The sequence below is a fragment of the Electrophorus electricus genome, chromosome 13 (assembly GCF_013358815.1).
Source record: "Electrophorus electricus isolate fEleEle1 chromosome 13, fEleEle1.pri, whole genome shotgun sequence".
Lineage (NCBI taxonomy): Eukaryota > Metazoa > Chordata > Actinopteri > Gymnotiformes > Gymnotidae > Electrophorus > Electrophorus electricus.
The window spans coordinates 6818311-6840570 of NC_049547.1; the positions used below are offsets into that span (position 1 = coordinate 6818311).

The following is a 22260-nucleotide window of genomic DNA, read 5'->3' on the forward strand; positions in this document are numbered from 1 at the left end:
GCCATTTTTCCTGTCTTCCAGGGCCTGGGCCTGTGGACCCACCCATGCTGTTTGAGATCCATTCCAGAAATGCCACTGTCTCCTGGTCTCCACCGTCACATCCTAATGGCATCCTTACCAACTACAACATCTACCAGAATGGGGAGCTTGGCGCCAGTGTGCCTGCAACCAGCACCAGCCTTATTGTGTCAGGCCTTGGGCCCTACCAGAAGTACACGTTCCAGGTAGAGGCCTGCACGGAGGCCGGCTGCACCGCATCTGCTGAGTCCCACACTGTCCAGACCGCCCCAGCCCCTCCAGAGGGCGTGGTTGCCCCGCGTCTGTACTCGGACACACCCACCTCGGTGCTAGTGGCATGGACCCCACCACTGCATGCCAACGGGGAGCTGGAGAGCTACACGGTGGAGAGACGACCCAATGGGACCCAGCAGACCTCCATAGTGGCCACAGTGCTGCCCAACCGGACACTCACCTACCTGGATGGCTCAGTTGCTCTCAGCCCCTGGACAAGTTATGAATACAGGGTAGTAGCCAACACCAGGCAGGGTGGCTCTAACGGCAGCCAGTGGGAGAGGGTCACTACTCGGCCATCGCGACCCGCCAGGCTGCTGCCACCTGAGGTGCTGGTGCTGGGGCCGGAGTCGGTGCAGGTAGGGGGTTGGGCTTGGTCCACGGGTCAGGTTCAGTGCAGGTAGGGGGTTGCGCTTGGCTCTCTTTCATCTCAGTTCAGGTTATAATAATCCTAGGTTCAGCCCAATCCATATGAAAGGGTAGTATATTTACATTTACAAGAATTCTTTAAGTAACTGTGTGTGTGTGTGTGTGTGTGTGTGTGTGTGTGTGTGTGTGCATGATGAACAGAGAGGTTACCGTGACCCTGTGTTCTCCCCTCCTACATCTGCCAGGCCTGTACATGCTTCCTGTGTGCTGCGCCCCAGTAAGGTGCAAATAAGACCATGGTAGAAGAATTAAAGAATTAAAGCCATGGTAGGGCTGTAGTGTGTTTTCCCTCATTACCACACTTGGAGGAGAATACAGTTTCCATCATTATTTCAGTGACACCATCACTGTCTCCACTGCCATGTGAAGTCTTTAGGTCAACTCATGGCTGCTTCTGTTTGAACAATTCATTAGGACAAAATGGAAACCCTGTGAGTGTGCCCTTGGTATGCATTGGTAGGGTACATGTTCTCTGACTGCCTAACCCTCCCTTAGCTTTGATAAAGTACATAGAGCACAAATATTGATACAACTTGGAACATGTGTCTTATGGAAAAGGTCTGGCCCAAGCCAGTATCAGTGCCAACTCTTGATTCACTGAGTGCAGTGCTCCAGAGTCCCACGTAGCCAGCAGTGTTCTGCATGCTTTACAAACTGGATTCAAAGGACATTAGTGTAACTAAACAAGCTTTACAGCTTAGACACCACTGTGTACAAATCCGTCAACCCACACCCACGCATATATCGGTCTCCCCCCAAACCCCCCAGCCCCCCACCCCCGGGGGTGCCAGGAATCATGAACAAAAATGCTTACCACTTCCAACAGTAGAAAGCATTTGCATAAACTTGTGTGAATTATTCATTTCCCCTAACCCCAAGTTTATTTTATTTTAATGCTATTATTATTTCATTAGTTTGGGAACTGCTACATCTCCGCACGTAACTGGATGAGAGTTCTTACATATGTAGAAGCCCAAAACAGTTGTTCTGATTAGCATATGCTGAAGTTCATTAGTTCCTGTCAGGTCGTTTGGTGACTTAATGGCCTTTTATAGTATCTTCTGTTTCAACAGATCCTGATTTGTTTAATTTAGTGTTTTAATTACTTCCAGAGTTCCAGTATGAATAATTATGTAATGTAGACCCACATTTCTGTGCATTTTCAAGCTTGCCCATTTTCTGTGTCATCTGAACAGTGTGTAATGCCTCTCCGGAATGCTGACATATATCCACGCCATCGGGAACGCACGTCACATGCTCTGCTTCGATACAATTCCATCAGAATTTCGTTATCCCGCACCATGGCCTGGGACCTATTTTAAATGTAATGACGAGAGAAATATTCGCTTCCCGGGTCAAAGTCAGGATGCGAACAGTTAAGCGTGCGTCATCATTTCCAGGAGCTCATCGATCTAAAAGTCGTACGTTCCTGTCCCTGGACTGGAGTCACGCCTACATCCAGCAGCGCTAAACAAGGCTGAGAGCTCTCAGCATAGGACACGGAGCAGTTAGTGTTAGTGCTCAGAGTGTAGTGCATAAAACCTCAATTTAGTCTTATTACACTATTAATAACGGTTTATAATTATGTTATAACATTATGTGCATTTTTGTGTTTTTCTAGTACTACTCAAAATTTCCTTTCACTGTAAAGTGCAATGGTGTTGAGATGTATGTATGTGTTTAATTGTAGGTGACGTGGGCGCCACCGCTGGTTGCCAACGGTGAGATTGAGGGCTACGAGATCCGCATGCCAGCCCCTCGCTTGTCTCACACAAACACCAGCCTGCTCAACCGCACAGTCACGGGCCTGGTGCCATACACAAACTACAGCGTAACCGTCCTTGCTTGCTCAGGGGGCGGGGGGTATGTGGGAGGCTGCACTGAGAGCCCGCCCACATCTGTCACTACTTTACCCACAATTCCACAGGGGGTGGCATCACTCTCAGTGGTTCCCATCAGTGAGTCTTTCCTGGCTGTGTCGTGGCAGCCACCAGCAAGGCCAAATGGACCCAACTTAAGGTAATTACATATTACCGTACTGAACACAGTTACGGTTGCAATTTTAAGAAAACAATTGAACAGGAACTGTCTAAATTGTTTATGAGGCCCAGTCAAGATTAACAGGGACACACATGACACTCCCCAGACCATACACGTGATCCTTTGGGCTTGAGTAGGTGATCTCTCCACAGGACTGTAGAGCAGCACAGCCAGTGCTGAGAAGACTTAACTGTCCTTTGTTATTTTGCATGGTGTAAGTTAGTCTGTTTTTGAGCTGATTAGGTGGTAAATAAATCTCTGTATTCGTGCCTGCCCATTAATATTCATGAGTCCTTTTTTACCCGCCGCAGCCTTGTTTGTTGAGCCAGGCTTATGAAGAGAACATTAAGCCCAGCTCTCGTGATTACAGGCAAAATTAGCATTGCTGTTGACAGAGTGCGAGCGTGGGGGGAGGGGGGGCACGAGGCGGGTCCGCGAGTGGCCCGCCCGATCCGGAGCGGAGCAGCCTCTGATGCGTGGGTGTCGCTTTTCCCGCCCCCACCCCGCCTCAGGTACGAGCTGCTGAGACGGAAAACGCGCCAGCCGCTGGCCCGCCGTCCCCCCGAAGATTTCAATCGCTGGCACCATGTTTACGCGGGAGGCAAATTGCTCCACGAAGATAAAGGCCTTAGCAGGTGAGATTACCGAAATGAGCTTTAACGCAAACGTTGCTGGTGTGTACAAACCTGGGGTTTTGTGCACCGATGCCATCTTTTTAATGCTGCTCAAAGATACATTAAACAAATATCCCAAAGAATTAAATAGTTTTTGCACTAATCTTTTGCTGGCACCTCGTGCGTGTGTGTGTGTGTGTGTGTGTGTGTGTGCGCGCGCGCATGTATGTGTGTTCACTTGCATGTGTGTTTTCGTGGCACACTCCAACACCACCATGTATTTCTCTTCTGGTGCTGTGCACTAAGTGATCACAGGCTGTACGCAGCACTTGCGCTGAGCTCCGTTCTGCCTGCCTCTCCCACCACTGCCAATAAGAAGCAAAAGCTCGTTGAGCCCCCTCCCTGTCTGGTCCTCTCCTGCTCCACCTCCCTGTGTCATGTTAGCATTTAGTGTCCCTGTATTTCATTCCATTTAATTCCATTGTATTAATTCCAATTATCTAATCTACATTTGCTAGCCAGTAATGGAGCAATCTCCTAAATTCTCATTAAAATGACTACTGTCATCTCTGACCATGTAGCCCTTTGTGGTTGTAGACTAAATGACAGATCCTATAAACTGAGTGTTTTGCAGATACACGTGGTATGAATACAAGTTGCTGGTGCACAATGACGTTGGCTATGCTTCAGGAGAGGTCACAGCAGGGATCACAAAGGCTGGCCTACCCCTCACCCCTCCAAATGTGTCCACTGTGACCCTCAACCACACTGCCATTCTGGTTAACTGGACCACACCCAGTAAGATCTCGCAAACCAGTTAGCTTTGTGATATTTCAAGGATCTTCTAAGCCCAGTCTGTACCTTATCTGTGATTTAAAAGCTATTAAATGAACATTACGTTGTAGTCTAGGATGTAAGATTGCAGATTAGCCCTTTCCACTTTTCTCTCTTTGCTTTGTTTGTGACTGATTGTAAGTCCCATTTTTATCACTGTGTATTTTTCTCTCTCTCCCCCATCCCATCACCACCTTGTTCCACCCCCACCCAAAACACCTCCATCCTCAGCTTTACAGGACCTCCAGGGAAAAGTGGAGCTCTATTTTCTTACAGTCAATTCCACCCAGGAAAGCCAGACGCTCAGTCTCGACCCTTCCATGACCTCTGCAGTGATCTCTGACCTCCAGCCCAACACTGAGTACACACTTTCTCTGACCGTGTCTAATGGGGCACACAATATCAGCAGCCCGGAGGTGATGTGCACCACACTGCATGGAGGTGAGTTTGGAAGAGACTGACTTAGCCTAGTTTTACTAGGTTTATTTTGCCTACCTGCTAATAAAAACCACCAGAGACCTCTTGAAATTTGGGGCTCATTCATTTTTCTCATTTGCTTGTGAATTTTATTTGCTTCATATTGAAAAAATAACCCAGATATCTTTGTTCCAGTGACCACTAGGCATGGACAATAATTCACTTTAAAATTAAATGAATAAAAAATTAACTAAAGGAGAAAAAACATATAATGATTAAAATGTTTATAAAATATAATTTTAAAAATAGTGTTGTTGTTTTGTTTTTGTTTTTTTGTACATTACATGTTGCAGGAGCTGATGTTAGCATGCAGGGTTTCTAATGCTAACTGGTAGCCTTGTGGTTCTGCTCCAAATCTACTATAACTTTATATGCATTACTATAAATTCCAAGGCCTGTATTGATTCACACACAGCGAGGGAAAATCAGAAAATCATCTTTGAAAGCATCAGCCGGGGAAACTGCAGCACATGTTGTGTGTTAGACTGCAGGGAAGTTTATCTGCTTCCTTGGCAAGTTGAAGGCAGTTGGTGTGGAGATTGTATTGGCTAATTATGGTCCTGCTGTCAGCACTTTGGACGTCCCCTGGTGATTTCCATCAGCCTGCCACCCTCGTACCACTTCACAGTCCTGCTCCCCGAGATAAAGGCAGCCCAGGCTGAGTCCTGGATTGATTAAATATTTCCTCTCCGTATTCTGGAGGCACTCAAGAAAAATTTGCGTTTTCCCCAAATTTTTTGATATCTTGACCTCTGTGTGGTGATCAATAGTCATTAAGTTGTCCCTCTCCCTGAAAAAGCAGTGATTCTCTGATAGCATAGGTCTTTCCTTCCCTCCTTCCCACTCTTACTCACACACACACACACACACACACACACCTCACAGGTAACCCCTCTTTGAGTTTGATTGAGCGTCACCTTCCGCCCGTAATCTTGTCAGAGCGGTGCTGAGTGATCTTCCCATTAGGTTCCAGTGTGGAGAAAAACAGCAAGCTGCCTTTTCCTTTCAGTGCCTCACAACATTCCCCTCACCTAATCCTATCCACATAATAAAAACCGCATTAAAAACATTAGAAAATCATTACCTCCCAAAGAAAAGTTCCAGGCCGTTTAGCTAAGCGCTTTCGCGGGTAATTTCATTATTTTATTGCCTAAAGGGCAGCCCGGCCTAACAACTACAGCTGAACTTACAGATCATGTTAAGGTGGCGGGTAATGTACATGTTAAGAGAGCCCTAATTAAAAGTGTGGCGGGATGCTGGGTGAAGTCTTGCGTCGGTGGTACTGGGGCAGAAAGAATGCGGAGAGGGAGGGGGATTGTGAGTGCCAGAGAGTGCAGGCGCTGGCATTAGCTACTCTGTAGTGCGGCTTATTCCCGTCTGTGAGCCGCAGAGTTTGTAATCGCGCTGATGACCCGGCTCTTTATTGATATCGTAATACCTTAATCAGCTCGTGCGGTTCATGGACTTGCACTTCATGGTGGCACCATGGAAACGAGTGACCTCATGGTTCTGGGGTGAGGTTTCCGTAAGCACAGTAGAGAAAATGTCATCATAACACAGTAGCACATGCATCACTTTAGTAAATTGTAACATGCTCTCTAAGAGGATCACTACCAAAAGATTTAGAAAAAACTAAATTTATGCTTTCAAAACAAATAAACAAACAACGGCAAGAAATCTGTCTTGTTTAGCAGTGTATGCAGCCTAGCAAGCCTCTTCCACTGTGTGTTCATTGGGATGACCAGGTTCATTCAGACATCCTATAATCATGTGAACTTTTGCTTTTCCCACATATTCAATAAATCACACTTTAAGCACTCTAGTGATCACCTCCACTGAAAACCACATTAGACTGGCAAATGAGTCTATTAGCATAATATCTACTCATTATTTTGCAGTTACCCCCATGTTATTTTGAATATTCCCATGCCTCAAATTACATATTAATGAATGTGCACTTTCTAAACATCTCCTACTCAACCAGCAAATGTGTTAAAGAGAAGAAAGGAACTTCCCACATTCCAGTATTGTCTAGTTACTTGAAAATGTGCACTCTTCAAACTTGCTGTGGAATATTTTACTCTGCACTCATTTGAACGTAGTGATGCTGATCTTTATACTATTACCTTTAAGTAGCAGTTGAACATATGTAGTGCAAAAAAATTACTAAACCTTGCAAGCTCAGGAACACAAGTAACTGAAGCTAGTACAGCCAACATACTAGATAGAAAGCTACATAAATACATAGAAAACAGTTTAATAATCATTTTCAATGAAGATGTAAGAAACCTACTCATAAATCACAGCCTGAGGACAAGGAGACTTTGAACTGCAGTTGTACAAGGCCAAACTAGTTAAAGTTGGAGATTGACTTTGGCACTATATTTTACATTTGAAGCATGCATTTCATGAAAAAGTCAACTTTAAAAAGTCTGTTACCGTGAAAAGGAAAAGAAAAATGAAAATATGTTGGATTCTTTCAGCAAGTACAGCTTGGTTCGTCTTTAAAGGTTGGACCTTCAACTAAAATGGACTAAAATTACCCTAAAATCTAAGGATCTGATCTTTGGCACTGTGACCACAGATCTAGGCACTTGTTCCCTGAATGTCAGTTACGTTTCAGGGCCTGCAGTTGGAGAAACTCCACTGATAAGATTATCTCACTGGAGTGAATGTGGAGCAGGGATCAGATTCAGGACTACTACACACCTCTACACACTGGTTTAACTCATCAGTTCCCACATCAGGCAGTGGTTTGTTCAAAGCCACGGCGTGGATGTGTGAGACCCTGCAGCCTCAGTTCTGTCCTGTCTTTAAGCTCTCTTCTACAAATTTTCTCTCCTTGAACCTTGTTCCTTTAGCACTGATCCATTTGTAATGTTGTAGTAAAAAAAGAGGCTGTAGTCCCACAGTGATGTTTGGTTGGGAAAATGTTTGCCTTTGCAGAGCGTGGAGGACGTGCAGACAAACAACACCACAAAGCAATGTGACAGACAAGAGGGAGCGAGGCATGGGAGGGAGAGTGTGTGTTTGTGTGGGTGGTCGGTAGGGGAAGTGCGGGGAGGAGGGGTGGGGTTGGGGGAGTTGGAGGGGGTGGCAAGGTGCTTTGTAGGATGCTGGGAAGCTCCAGTGTAGGCAGCAGGGAGAATCCCCCAGACTGGCCCAGTTAACCCCCCGCCCCAGCCGCTACACCCCCCCCACACCATGCTCCAGCAGGACTGATTCAATTTGCCCACAAACCGTCTACTGGGACCCTTGAACACACAGACACACCTACACACACACAACCATACTCACAGCATACAGACACGCACACAAATAGCACACACACACAGCAAACGTAGCACCTGCACGCACACACAGCGCTCGCGTGCACACACAGCGCTCGCGTGCACGCACACACACACACACACACACACACACACACACACACACACACACACACACACACACACACACACACACGTAGCTAGCACTTTTCTCCCTAGTCTACTAGTGTTTTCCCACAGTACTGAACAAAACAGCTGTAAAGCTCACTAACACACAATGCGTATTCACATCATTGCACAGTACATACACAGGACATGCACAGCACATACACACAACATACAGAGGTTTTCAGCACATAGCTAAATACTGTGCAGATTTCAAATAATTTACTTTGTCATTAATAGCATATACATGCGCTTATTCCTCCACAGTGCAGTCAAAACTGTAATATACACACATTCTGTAAGTTTAGAAAATAAAGATGAGTGAACACCTCTGTGTCTCCTTACCCCTGCTGCATAACACGTCATAACACCTGGACTGGTAAGACACCAGAGCAAAAGCTGAAGCTTCAATGGAGGGGCCCCAATGGGCTCTGAGCAGCTGGGGACATCCCTCCCCACCCCAAACATCTGCAGCGTCTCCCAGAACAAAAACAGAAGTGTTGAAAAGGGGCTTCTGGAATGTCAATCTAATGTTACGCTGTAATATTGAACTCTGGGTTTTGTATTTGCTCACTCTAATGGTTCTTTTAAAATTTGTTTATGGCCAATTAAGCCATATTCAATGATGCCAGTTGCTCAGAACCTGGGCAACTAGCATGTTGCATCATTGAATTGCATGCTATATCATAATTGTGACAAATAATTGATTGATATCGCTATGTCTGTTATATTAGCTGATAATATGGTCCGGGATGTTATCGCCCACCCTTGTGTGTTCATACACAGCCCCACTGAGCACCAAGTAATGAATACTGTCACTCCGACTTTCCATTGCAGAGCCTGACGGGGTGTTCCCCCCGGAGGTAGTGATACTAAACAGCACGTCGGCAAGGGTGCTGTGGGCCGCCCCGCTGTTCCCGAACGGTGCAGTGATGCGGTACTCTGTCTACCTGGATGGCCAGTTCTACACTTCCACCGGCAACACCTCCGGATCCCTGTTGCTAGGCGGCCTCCTGCCTTTCACCATTTATGACGTGCAGGTGCATAGCGCCCTCGCGCAGGCCAGCTCGCACGCAGCGGGTTTGCTTGCCTGCGCTGGCTCACTGTCTCTTGCTGACTGAGTAATGTACTAAAATGTGTCAAACAAAAAAACGGGGGAAACACTAATAGAAGTCATTGGATAGGACCTTGGGTCAGAACAGCTGGTGCAGGTGGATGGGGGGAAAGGCTGTCTCATGCGTTGTTTTCCCGGGTGGGGGCGGTTAGGTGGAGGTGTGCACGGTGTACGCGTGTGTACTGAGCAACGGCACCAAGGTGACCACCGTGGAGAGCACGCCTGCAGAACTCACAGCACCTCACATCCAGGTGCTCAGCTCCAGGTGAGTTGAAGTTTGTGTGCGTGCTGGTAGGTGTGTGTGCCGGTATGTACAAACTTGGGGTTTTGTGTACTGATGCTATCTTTCTAATCTTGCTCAAAATAAATGTCCCAAGGAATTTAAATAGTATTTGTACTAATCTTTTGCTGGCACCTCATGTGTGAATGGGGTGTGTATCTGTGTGTGCACATTTGCTTCAAGCTATTGATGGCGTCCCAGTTCTTCCCCTTAAAAGAACACCAATTAAAAGAAACAGTTGTCACTTTTTTGATTGGGTAAAGTAGACAAAACCAATTAAACCATGACATCAACACCGGCCTTCTTTAATTTATGAAATAGATGCATTATTTACTGCTTAATGATCTGTTCCTTAATAAATGTGTCACAGGGTGAGCTTGTGTTTGTGTAGGCTGTGCAGTGAACACTGCAGTCTGGTGTAGGCACAGAAGCCCTGGGTCCTGTCATTTGTCGTAATCCACACCGTGAGTTCCTGGCCCTGCCATGTCATATCGCTGCTTTGCTGCACTTTCTCTCCCGGTAGAATACTAACGACTGATCGATTTGGCCTGACATGGCTGGCCACGGCCTACACATGCCCCAAACAGTTCATTTATTTGCTGCTCTAGATTTGCTAGAGTGGAGTTTAATCAATAGCTAATTCATTCATTCTGCCACTGGTGCCTGGTGGAAGTATTGGGTGAAGGAATCCTTGCCGTGGCTTAACGTTTTGATTGAAATATGACAAGTGCCACAACTGACGGCTTACCCGCTCCTGTCTGCAAATGTGGATTCTAGCTATTTCTCTCTATGAGGGGATTAACGGTCCGACTGCAGTGACCTGTTTAGTGATATAATGGCAGGACATTTGTCATAGTGATGCTGCTTCCTTTCTTTTAACCCTCACCCTCCCCAACTTTTCCTTAAGACAGTTCTTTTTTCCCCTTGGAGAAATCATAACCATCGGTGCTTTTTTACTTCTGTTTTACTTTCCTCTGTTGTAAAGACATGCGCTAATTTCCGAACGATTTGCTCAGCCGTTGCTTTCCCTGAATAAGGCCTGTGGGCTTTAAGCCATCAGGGGCCTTTGCTACCAATTAGCCCCTCGTGGGGGGAGGACGAGGAGCGGCAGGCAGGGAAGATAAGGGAAAAAAATTACGTCATTCCCACGTCTCAAATATGTGTCAGGAGATTCACCCAACACAAAGGGGAAGTATAAAAACACAGGGTGAGTTAGTTATAATCAGTTGGAAAGGTATCAGGGAAAAAAACAGAATAGAAACCAGCTTTGAATTTTCCTAAAGATTACAGTCAGATCCTTGATATGAGAGAGGGCTTTTTTTTTTTTTCCCTTTTTTTTAGCGACTGGTTATTTTCCCGTCTTGTCCGGGCGTTGCGTTTGTTCTCCGCGAGGTTACTCTAGCCCCTGAGGAGAAGCATTTCAAAGCGTTCTTCTCCTCACAGTGGCTGTGCACTTTTTTTTACACTCCATTTTACCACTGCTGTGTTAAAACGCAGCCGATGTGGCAGTAGTTGGAGGCATAACATGGAGGGACTGTCCACAGAACAGCACAGAGCCAAACCTCTCCCTTTTAAAGGGATCCTTCACACCAAAAGGCTAACAGTTAGCAGGGACTGGCTAGTACGAGCTGAACAGTGTGAAGTGGTCCCTGCTGGCAATGTTAGCAAAATGAGCATTTTAAATGAGGCTACGTGACGGAAACAGAGACTGTAAGCCTTCCTCTCTTCAAAAAGGGAAAAATGATCAGTGCTGACCAGTAAATTCTCTCTGTGTTGAAAGACAGCTCCTCTTGGCTTTTGAGAGGAGTGGGAAATCAATACCAGAAGTGCATCAAAAAAGGTCTGCTCATCCACCATAACTCACGGTGCAGTCCAGACACTACTGCTGTGTCACTGTGGCACCTCACCTTACCTACAAACCACGAATGTGACTAGCGAGTGTGACACCCGACTAATTTGTGCGTTGGTTCATTATATTACGGTGCTTTAATACCACTCTTTGGATGGACAAGAATATTTATGGATAGTGGATAAGAATGAGAACCAGTAGCAGGTGCTAATTGAAATATTCATTTCTAGGAAAGTCCTAGAAAATGTAATTATTTCTGGGGAAACACTAACTTTTGCAGAACTCTTTTTATTCTCATCTGATGCAGTTTTGGGTACATACAAGATTGAATGGCTTATGTAAGTTATGCATGCGCTTGTTACAGTGTCGCACAGTCTAGTAACTATAGCAATACCCTTGCAGTTCTGTCAGGCTGGAGTGGACATCACCTGGTCGACCCAACGGCATCTTGGGAGGCTATGACATCTATCGGAGGGCCCTTAAGTCTTGTGAGGAGCTCCAGACCAAGCAGGCTCTCCTTACCCAGACTCACTGCACATATCTGCAATGTGCTGCCCACCAGGACTTCTGTGGCAACTCCTGTTACGACCCAGAACAGCAGGTCACCGTGTGCCGCATCGCACTGCACTGGACTGGCTGTTTTCATTATGAGTACACATGTCGTGATTGGCTTTTGTTTTCATGGTTTTTTTTTTAATTTAGGGAAATGTTACCTTGTTTATCAAAAGACACCAAATATTCCAATATAATGGTTTAATCAGTGCAGGTTTTTATGTGCAGGTTTTTGACAGCTTACACCCATTTAAATTTAAATTTAGTTTCTTTTATGTTTGTCTTAGTATTTATCTTAAGGCCATGGTGATACACTAGGTTTAATATTAATTATTATAGTAGTTTACAAATTATTACTATGAAATATTAAAATTTATTTAAAACATTTAATTAAATGTTCAAATTTAGCAATGATCTGTGTAAAAAGTTCTGGTATTACATGTAGTCTACTATTAATTAGTAACAATAAAGAGCTTAATCAAATTAGGCAGTTATAGTTTGACAAAAATAGTCATTTTCACTGGAGATTTTGAGATTGCGTTCTCCACGTTGTTAATGGTCTGACGCTAACCTTTAAGTGGAAGAGAACAGAGTACCGGCCAGGCGTGTTGCTGTTGAAGCGCAAAGCTTTCGTCTGCACAATTGTTTTCAGTAAATAGATTAACTTGTCTCCCGCAATTGCTGCAGTCCTGATGTTATTGAACAGGCGCCAGCTTGGCAAGTGCAAGCAGGCCATACGTCTCCCCTGGCTCCGAGTCAGACAGTAATGCTCCGGAGACCTGGCCACAAAGAGCCCAGTTCGGGGGAAGGCGCGTGCACGCCCCCTTCCACATCAGCCCCGGAACGGAGATGATTCGCCGGGTGTCAGCGAGCCGGTGTGACAGAGCCATCTGCTAATATCGCCCTGCGGCACAGGGCTGGTGCCAGTGCGTCGCAGTAGCCAGGTTTTGGTTTGTTTGTTTTCGTTTTCTTTGTTTTTGTTTGTGTTACAGTAACAGTACTAGCCACAGAGCATAATTGCACAGATCTAACTATTTTGTTAGTGCCTTTCATTGTTGCTGTGTGCCACCAGCCATACGTGTACTCGATCAATTAACTGCCTTTAAGATTGCATATTGTTTGTTGTGAACTGTTCTGGTTGGAAACAGTTTCCCCTCTCTCACCCGTCTCCCTGTCGTCTCGGGGCACGTCCTTACGTGATGTCCCCTGCCCTGGAGCAGAGCCAAAAGCTAAGGACAATGTCAGCAGCTCACAGAAAACAGATTTTTCAGGCTCCACCAGGGCGCGGTCCCGCCGCTGTAGGAAATATCTATCCTGGCCTGATTTCTTGCCAGAATAGACAGTGGAGTCAGGGCTAAATATAGCAGCAGCTTGGCGTCAGGAGCAGAAAGACGAGCAGCCGCAGGCCCGGACTGCTTCCCGGACCCACGTGGGTCTGCGTGGGGCTCCTGTGAGGCCAGGGCATTGCCAGCTCTTAACTTCCTAATTGCCTTGAACGGAAGGGAACTTTTTTTAGTGCGTTCAGATGAGCGTGCAGGTGGACAGTAGCAAGTCTCTCTCTGCTAATGTGAGGCATGCATCACTCTGGTACTCTGTTGGCTCTTTGTGCCTTGTGTGATGTTGCGTCTGTCTTCTTCATGCAGGTATGTTGTGGGGGGACCGCGCACAACCTCAGAGAGCTGCATGGCTGTTGCGGCGAGCAGTATCTGCTGGTGGCCAATGCCTCCGTTAGCGTCTGCTGTGGTGGGCAGCTCCTCCACCCTCTGCCTCTGCACCAGTGCTGTGGGGAATACTACGTTGCCATCTCCCCAGGTACGCACTGCCTCACCTCCTCCTACCGCTCCGGACTCTCCCGTCCCGCTCCCGCGGCCGGCGGAGGCCCGGGGCCAGTCTGCCCACTGCTGTGATCTCTCCCCCGCCCTCCCGTCTGCAGGCGAGGTGTGCTGTCCGGACCGTGGCCAGCGGCGGGTGTCCGTGGGGCCGGGCGACTCGTGCTGTGGGACGTGGCCTTTCTCCTCATCGACGGGTCAGGTGTGCTGCAGCGGTTCCCTCCACGACGGCTTCTCGTCGCAGTGCTGCGGGGGACAACTGGTGAGCAGAGACGCCGTGTGCTGCGGAGACGCTGGCCGAGGGACCGCGTACTCTCCCACCCCAGGCAAGGCTCCTCCTCTTCACGCGTTCCTCTGCGTCCCCTATCTGCTGCAGAGAGCAGACATACCCTCCGTTCACTTTGAGCGGCGGCCCTAGCAGGCTGTGAGAACATTATGTGGGCCAAAGTAGAACTTCCCACTGGCTTAGTTCTAGCCTCAGTCCTTCGCGACTTTCGAATGACACTGTGGCGGAGTGTCAGAGGAGCTGAACCCTCGTGGGGTCACCCTGCACCCCTTCCATTCCACACACACACACACACACACCACTAAAGCTGGCACCTGGGCACAGATGGGCTGGACGGGCACTGGCCCCTGGTGTCAGCCATCTTTGTCAGGCTGGATGATGGAGCTGTGCGCATCCGGTTGCCGACCAGAACCGTGCCAAGACCGCAGCAGGCTCCCAGGATGCAACAGAAATAATGGCCACCATGAGGTCAGTGGTATCAGTGTATTCATCATACTAAGCCTCTCTTCCAGTCCCTTTCCCTGTACCTCCGGGACAGGCTCCAGTCATCATTTTCTGCTTTTGGTTAATCATCGCATGCTCCATGTGCGATTATTTTAGCCCTGCTTTTTTTTTTTTTCTTTTTTAAACTCTAATCTGTCCCCAACCTGTACCAAGTGCACAGGAATGTCTCCGTGCTAATGTTACAGCCATTTCCCCTCACTGCTAGTCCTCAAACCAAGCTCCTCTGTGGCCACTCCCTCACGCCGACTCCAGTACGAGCTCGTGTGTCTGCGAGAATTCCCCTCGACCCTTCTCCTTTCAGTTCATCTTTCCGAAATAAGGCGGATGAAAAAGCCATCCTTCATTAAGGCGGTGGCATCCTGGAGAGAGCATATGTTATGATGGATAGTGCCGTTAGGACAACTAAAGGCCATTTGCCCGCTAGGTTGGCCAGCGGCGCGGGCATCCATGGGTTCACGCCGCGTTCTGCTGCCGACCCTCCCAGCCGGCTCCTTTACCGAATGAGCTACTTAACCTTGATAAAGACACTCGCACTCCCTCAAGACTTCATTTTCCTTACCAGAGGTAGTTGGGCACTGCTGTGGCAAAATTAGCTAACAGCCTATTAATGTTCAGCATCTGCTGAGGTGCTGATGCAGCCTGGTCAGCCCAAATTTCAGACGTCGCATAAGAAGTACTGAAAGTCAGAATACATTATTAGTTGCAGGGGGAATTCCTGTATCACTAAATTAATATACTTGAGTACACTAGTTAATATCCTCCCTCTGGGGATTTTCTGGCACACTCGTAGCAGCAGATATTTAAGGAGTCAAGACTGGTTTGCACTTTGCTGGCACTGCATTCTTCACGGTTGTCCTAAGCCAAAAGTTCACATCGTTCCAAAGCGCAGTGGCATTGGGTAGAGGCATCACGCACTTCTCCAGATTGGGAGAATGGAATCCCGGGACTTTTTTTTTTTTTTTTCCCGAGGATGTCCTGCCGAGCTCCAGCTGATGGCAGAAGGAAATGTGATTACTGTGTCCCCAAAGTGCCATCTATCACACATTACCCTCCATCCTGTCAGGACCCATGGCATGGCAGCAGGGGGAGACAGAATTGTAAGAGACAGCTATCAGCTGTTTGAAAAACTGCCCCGAGACCATAACATGTCGCTAAGGCCAATAAAGATGTCATCGTTTAAAAAAAAGAAATGGAATCAAATGGCAAAATACTATTAACTGTGACACTTAATGGGAACAAAAGAATGAGTGAGACTCATTTAGTGTATGATTATTAAAATAACTTTTAAAAAATCATCATGAGCAGATGGCAGGGACTTTAGACTGCTATAATGTGAGGATTTTTTAAAGTTTCTTAATGGAGATTAAAGTTAGAATTAGGCACAGACAGAAATCCTGGCGAATACTCTTTGAATTAGCCATCCCATCGGTGCTGTTTAAAGTTTGTGTTGGATTATAGGGGCTTCCCTGTGTTTGTTGCTCACACTCTTTCAGGAGGCTCAGTTTGTGTCTGTCTGTGTACAGAGCTCTCCTTGAAAGCACCGCACCCAAATCAAACACTCAAGGTTAAATCGGAATATTTTGCACTGTTTAAGTGTTAAAAGCTTTGCGGCCAGGAGGGAGAGTTGGGCTGTGTACACGCGTGTCTGTGTGTGTGTGTGTCTGTGTGTGTGTGTGTGTGTGTCTGTGTGTGTGTGTGTGTGTGTGTGTGTGTGTGTGTGCTCGCGCGCTCGCGTGCAAATAAGTGACAGCATGTGCATGCGACAGCTATTGTGAGCATAACGGTGGCTCGGGAAAATAGCTGTGATGTCAAAAAAAAAAGGTGTTATAATCAAATATGTTCTCAAGGACACATTGACCATTTACTGGTGGGAATGAAGGTAATGGTTAAACATTTTGCTGTCGGAGATGAGCTGCAGCCTTCGTTACAGCAGGAGCATTTAATCATAAGTCATATGTCCTCTCATTGTTCTGCCAGAACGGCTTCCTCACAAATGCCAGGCCGGCGGAGCGTTCCAAGCGCCCGCGCCCACATCTCTTCACGGAGATGGAGCGCAGAGCAAACGAATCGAGACACGCACACGGTACCCGGCTTTTCCGCGAAGTTCCTTTAGTCCCCACTAATATCCTTGGACCGTTACCGCGTCGTAGTGCAAGAGCCATGAGCAGAACGCCTTACTTGCTACTGGCAAAAGAGAAACGGTTTGTCTAACCAACGTGCAGACACAGACTTCAGGCAGACAGTGAAGAGGATGAGTGCAGGATGAAAAGTGGGGAAGAGGTGCTTGTGCCGGAAGGTTGCAGGGTGACTGATGCAGGGTCTTCAGCGACAAGTCATGGGGTTGTAAGATCTCCTTTAGCAGCAAGCTGCACATGGGATCGCCACAGGTCATCTGCCCGCTTGGCGCTCTGTGCAGTTAGGTTGTCCTCTGGCTGCTTTCTGTCAGAACACCACAGATTTTCAGAGCCTCCATGAAGACCTTTGGTATAATCACACGTGAGGCTACATGATAACGCACAGAGACTCGCATGGCGCAATCATCCCCAGGCTTTTATATTCACATCGTGTCGGCCAAGGTTCTCATCACAGGTGGGCTTTGGGATCTGATTCATCAGAAGTTAGCCAGTTTTATGATTTCTGCTGTTGCTCTTCGGCGTTGAGAGTTTTATGTGAACAACTGTGCGCCGTAATCACTGTATTTTCAGCAGAAAGCACATTAACAGCACAGAATCTGCCTTCTGGCTTTGTCTGGTTTTTTTTGCTCCCATCTCTCAAATCCCCCACAGAGTGGTGAAACCAGTTCCTGCTACCCAAGCACTTTCTGCCAGCCGCATCTGTTAATGCAGCCAGTTGATAAAATACATATTGCCAAAGACACAGGGACAGGGACCATGTGGGATCTGATTTGGCGGAAGAAAGTCAATTTAATGTAATTTCTCCTCATGGCTCCCACAGGAGGTCCAAGTATAAATAAATGAATAAAAATACACCAGTGGACCAATGCTATATTTTTAAAGCTGTCATTTGATACCTTTGTCAGAGTTTTTTTTCCTTTCTTCCCCCCCCCCCTCCCCTTTTACCGGGGGCTATAAAGGCAGCGGAGTCCTTGTGTGCTCTCTGATCATGACTTTGAAAAATGTGTCTGGCTGTGGCGCTAATATATTCAGCTAGTTAAAAAAAGTGCTTTCGTTTGTTCCAAGGTTCCGTTTTAGTATCCAAAGGCTCATGTAAGCCACAGCACACATTTTTATCAGTTGTTCATTGCAGGCTAAATATTTACTTATCATTAAACGAACGAACCTTAATGCAGGGGGCCTAAGCACCTTATGTTCGCCACGTTCACTCACACTCTAATGAATGTATGCAAATCCATCATAAATCTGAAGATTAGCAGAATCATTTTGTGGTGCTCCGGGAAAAGAGGAAGTAATGGAGGGAGCGCCATGGTGACGGGTTGCCGGTGTGCCCCCTGCGCACATGTCCCGCTCCCAGCCAGTTCTTCCGCTTTTGATACCGAGACAAAGGGGAAGTGATGAAGAAGGGCAAATTGTTTTATCTGACAGGCCAAGGTCAAGGCTGCACAGCAATCAAAAGGGAGCATGCCGATCTGAAGGGGTCACCGTGTTAAAGTTCATGGCACCTTTCGTAAAGTATCATGAAAAATGCAGCGGGGTAAAGGATGGGGCAAGGGGTGGGGGTGGGGGGGGGTGGGGGGTGGCAGAGCTATTTTGGAAAAATTGTTGAGCTGTTTATTTGCAAGTCATTGGAGCTGAAGTAATGCACCATGGGAATTGCCACTGAACACAGTGCTGCAACATCTGTTGTCCCTAAGTGAGTTAGTGCACGTCACACATCTTTATGCCACCAAAGAGCTGTGATGGATGCAGCTCTCTCGAAAAGCCTTGCGTAAAAATCTGCTCCGCCATTTTGGCCGTTAAGTGAGATTGCTATTTAAATTAATGGCGCTGTCACAGTTTATCTGTGCAAAGAATGAACGCTGATTAGGGTATTAAACAATTAGCAATTTGTCATACTGGAGGTTGATGGTAATTACAGTACCAATGGTTTACCCAAGGAAATAAACCAGGAGTCTCTTCCAGTTAGAGGGACATCAAAACTGGGTGTTGTCTGAAGTTGCTTTTTTATGCTGATCTAAATCCAGCTCAACTCTTATGGTTATGGCTTTGTAGGTGGTGAAGACTGATTTAAGATCAGTGTAAAGGCCTGCCTGCTGTCTGGAGTGTTAAGCTGCTTGTATAGCTTGTTTTCATGGCAGTATTTCAGGTGCTACTGGGCATAGCATGTAAGAAGCATTGCAAAGACCTATCTTGGAAGCTGTAGTGAAATATTACATGATGAACAGAAAGTAATGGCTGTGAACTTTACTTGAAAACATAATTTACTTTTAGTTTCCAGTTCTCCTATCTTGACTGTGGAGCGAGTATGTTAACTCGGGTTTAATTATTTAATGTCTTTAAGATGAATTAACGATTTGCATAATACGGTATACTTTACTCAATTAGAAATTGCATGATGTCATTTCCACAGCAGGTAAAGTTCCAATCATGTTTTCCAGCACAGCTGTTCAAAGGAGACAAGAAAAGATAAGTTATTGATCAGTTAATCCTACATATAATTCAAAACTCTTAATAAGTCCTACACCTTCCGCGGTGCAAGTTAGTCCAGGAGTAGAGGTAATGTGCATCACTGATGGTCCTGTTAAGGACTGCCGTGACAGAAGAGGCACGTTTGCGTCATGGCCGTAACATCCCATGCAATGGGCTGAGTGGGCGGGGCTCTCCTCTGCAGCTGCCTGAGCTTTTACGGATAATGGGAGGCTACACAGGGCAAAGCGTCTGAGGAGGCGACGGCTGACAGAAGGAAGCGTCGACTCTCTGGGTTTACCTCCTCTGATCATGTTGCGTCTCCCGCCGCCGCTCACAGTCTGGCTGGCCAGGCTCGCCAGGCTGAGGCAAGGGCTTCGGGGGTTTCCATCCATTACAAACAGGGCAGAACAAATGTAAGTTCAGCTGCTGTATGAGAAGGAAGTTCCAATGACTACTTTTTCCAGCAGTACAGTCTCCAGACACTCCCACAACCACTATTTTGGTGTATAGTAGGTCCCATTTGAATACAGTAATGACGATGCTGGGTAGTTAAGCCATATTCACATAAAAATAAAACCAGTGAATTTCAAACATTGTCGGGGTGTGTGTGTGTGTGTGTGTGTGTGTGTGTGTGTGTGTGTGTGTGTGTGTGTGTGTGTGTGTATTTTCTCCGAGGAGCAGGAATGGCATGCTGTGGAGAGCAGTACATCAACACATCCTTTTCACTGTGCTGTGGCGGCCCAGGGCCTGAGGCACGAGCACACGTGCTGGGAGACAGTGGCGAGGCTCTCACGTGTTGCCGGAGCAAGCTGATCCCGCTAGGCCAGCAGTGCTGCAACGGCGTGGGCTTCTCGCCACACACGGCCACGTGCGCCGACAGGGCCCCCCGTGGTCTCCTCATCCCGGTAACCCGTACTCCACACCGTGCTCCACACCTGCTGCTTCAAGCCTGTAGCTTAAGAGACGTCCTCTCTCAAGCGCCCTTTGCTCCATGACGAACAACTTGGGTTGATTAGCTGATTCAAAGAATCATTAGCCAAACAGGACAGTGTTATGGTTCTACTTTATAAAACAGACTTACTGTTAAAAAGTACTGTTAAAGGTAAAACATTGTTAAAGGTGAATGAATATTAATGGAGACAAAGAGTTTTCTAAATCCTAACGCAGACCTAAGATGAATGAGAAAATATTCCTGTACTGATATCTGTGAATGGAAAGATATACTTATACTGTTTAGAAAAGGAACAGTTTGTTAGATTTAAGACTCAGTTTTGCTTTGAAATCATACTGAATGCTTTTGAACTGAATGCTGCTTGGGAACCCGGTTAAATCTGTCTATAGAATGATAAGCCCCTTAGTGTCTAAAGATCATGATAATCATGTTAAAAAATAATGCTGGAATTGTTAATAACTCAGAACATTTTAAAGATGATGGGGAAAGCTAGGACCTGTTTGCACGATGGTGACCCTGCTAGCGTCTCAGTGTTATTAGCCGCGTTCGCGGTCTTGGGCTGTAGTTTTGCTTTAAGTTGCCTCAGCGTGCAGCGCAGGTATAAAGTATGAGGCAGAGAGCTATGATGTATGCGCTTCTCTCGTCAGGACGCAGGGGCCCCTGCTCCCGCTCCATTAATCAGATTTGCTTGCTGTAACACGGGCGCATACTGCACGCAGCTTGAGCCCGGCTGCCTGAGAGAGCGAGCGCGAGGAAAAGCAAACCAGGGTGGCGGCCATTAACTTGTAATTATGTCATTAAGGGGCATCCACGCTATTCATTGAGGCATAGGGCTCTGCGCGCACCTGCGGGTTGGGCTAGTCTGACACCCAACAGTCCTGTGATGACTGGTGTCACTAATGACTGTGCGTGTGCACCTGCATGTCTGTGTGCGTTTGTGCATGTCTTGTAGGAAAAATGCCGTCCTAGTGCCCTCTGTCCCGTGGATGCATCTTTGAGGGCGTACTGCGGTTTGTGTGACTTTGACCCCACTCTGTTCACCTGTACCTGGGTCCTGAGCGAGCAGGGGAAACCTCCAGCCACACCCACCCCCTCTGCCTCTCCTCAGAGGCCGCCGCCCACCACGTCTGGCACACTTCAGTTGCCACAGCTGTCTAACACAACTCACAGCCAGCTCTGCCCGACTGCTGACAAACTTGTCTACAGCGGCATGGCAGACACATACATTTTTACAGGTATGCTTAAAAAAAAACTTAGCTGAGGTACATGTACAGTTAAGCCCAAATGTATTCATATACATACAAAATTTAGAGTTAAATTTGATTTAAACAATTGGTTTCTTCTTACTGGAAATCACATAAACAAGTGACAGAAGTTGTAAAATGTGCAGGAGATGTTAATGATACATTCTTATAATTATTTTTATGCTTTTGAGGACCTCGGTTTGCGCACTATAGCTGCTCACAAGATGGGGAAAGGCATAGCCAAGTGTCTTCAAGTACAAGTGGCCACAATGCCGAGATCTACACTGTGAAAAATCTCAAAGGGCACGTTAGGATGCCAAAGGTTCCACATGTGCTGGCAGGAATGGTAGTGCGAGAGGCCAAGAGAAGTCCAAGGATCACCAGCAAGGCCATCCTGATGAATCTGAGCAATTCTTCTACCAACATGTCAAGGCAGACACTCCAGTAGACACTGCACAAGGCTGGTCTCTCTGGACGGCAACCAAGAAGGACTTCATTCCTCCAAGACACAAAGCTTGCTTAGCCTTTTTGAAAGGAGTAACCTAGACAAAGAAGAAATCTTTTGCTCATCAGTCCTGTGGTTGGATAAAACAAAAATGGGGTTGTTATGACACAGAAGTGAGGCTTTCATTTGGTGAAAGAAAGCAGATGCAGTCAATCCCAAAACCACCATCCCCACAGTCAAGCATGGTGGTGGGAATGTAACGCATGGGGCGGTGGTTCAACCAATGGGCCAGGCAACCTTGTACAGGAAATGACATCATGAGAAAAGAGGACTACATTAAGATTCTGGAGGAACATCAGGCAGTCCGCAGAAGAACTTGGCCTTGGGCATCACAGAGCCTTCCAACAGAAACGTCCAGCCAAAATTCTGAAGGCATGGTTGACAGAGAAAAGTATCCGTATTTTGGAGTTTCACAGCCA

General features: G+C 46.8%; 1 protein-coding gene across 1 annotated transcript in view; it reads left to right on the top strand.

Annotated features, from left to right (window-relative positions):
• The window catches only part of ush2a (Usher syndrome 2A (autosomal recessive, mild)), a 172771-nt gene that overhangs the window by 99034 nt on the left and 51477 nt on the right, over positions 1-22260 (top strand). The window contains exons 40-51 of the mRNA XM_035532480.1: positions 22-650; positions 2411-2739; positions 3273-3395; positions 4009-4172; positions 4440-4649; positions 8957-9159; positions 9386-9498; positions 11765-11963; positions 13558-13726; positions 13848-14069; positions 19822-20045; positions 21045-21327. Coding sequence (XP_035388373.1) covers positions 22-650; positions 2411-2739; positions 3273-3395; positions 4009-4172; positions 4440-4649; positions 8957-9159; positions 9386-9498; positions 11765-11963; positions 13558-13726; positions 13848-14069; positions 19822-20045; positions 21045-21327 — 2868 coding nt within the window. The remainder of the gene's footprint in view (positions 1-21; positions 651-2410; positions 2740-3272; positions 3396-4008; positions 4173-4439; positions 4650-8956; positions 9160-9385; positions 9499-11764; positions 11964-13557; positions 13727-13847; positions 14070-19821; positions 20046-21044; positions 21328-22260) is intronic.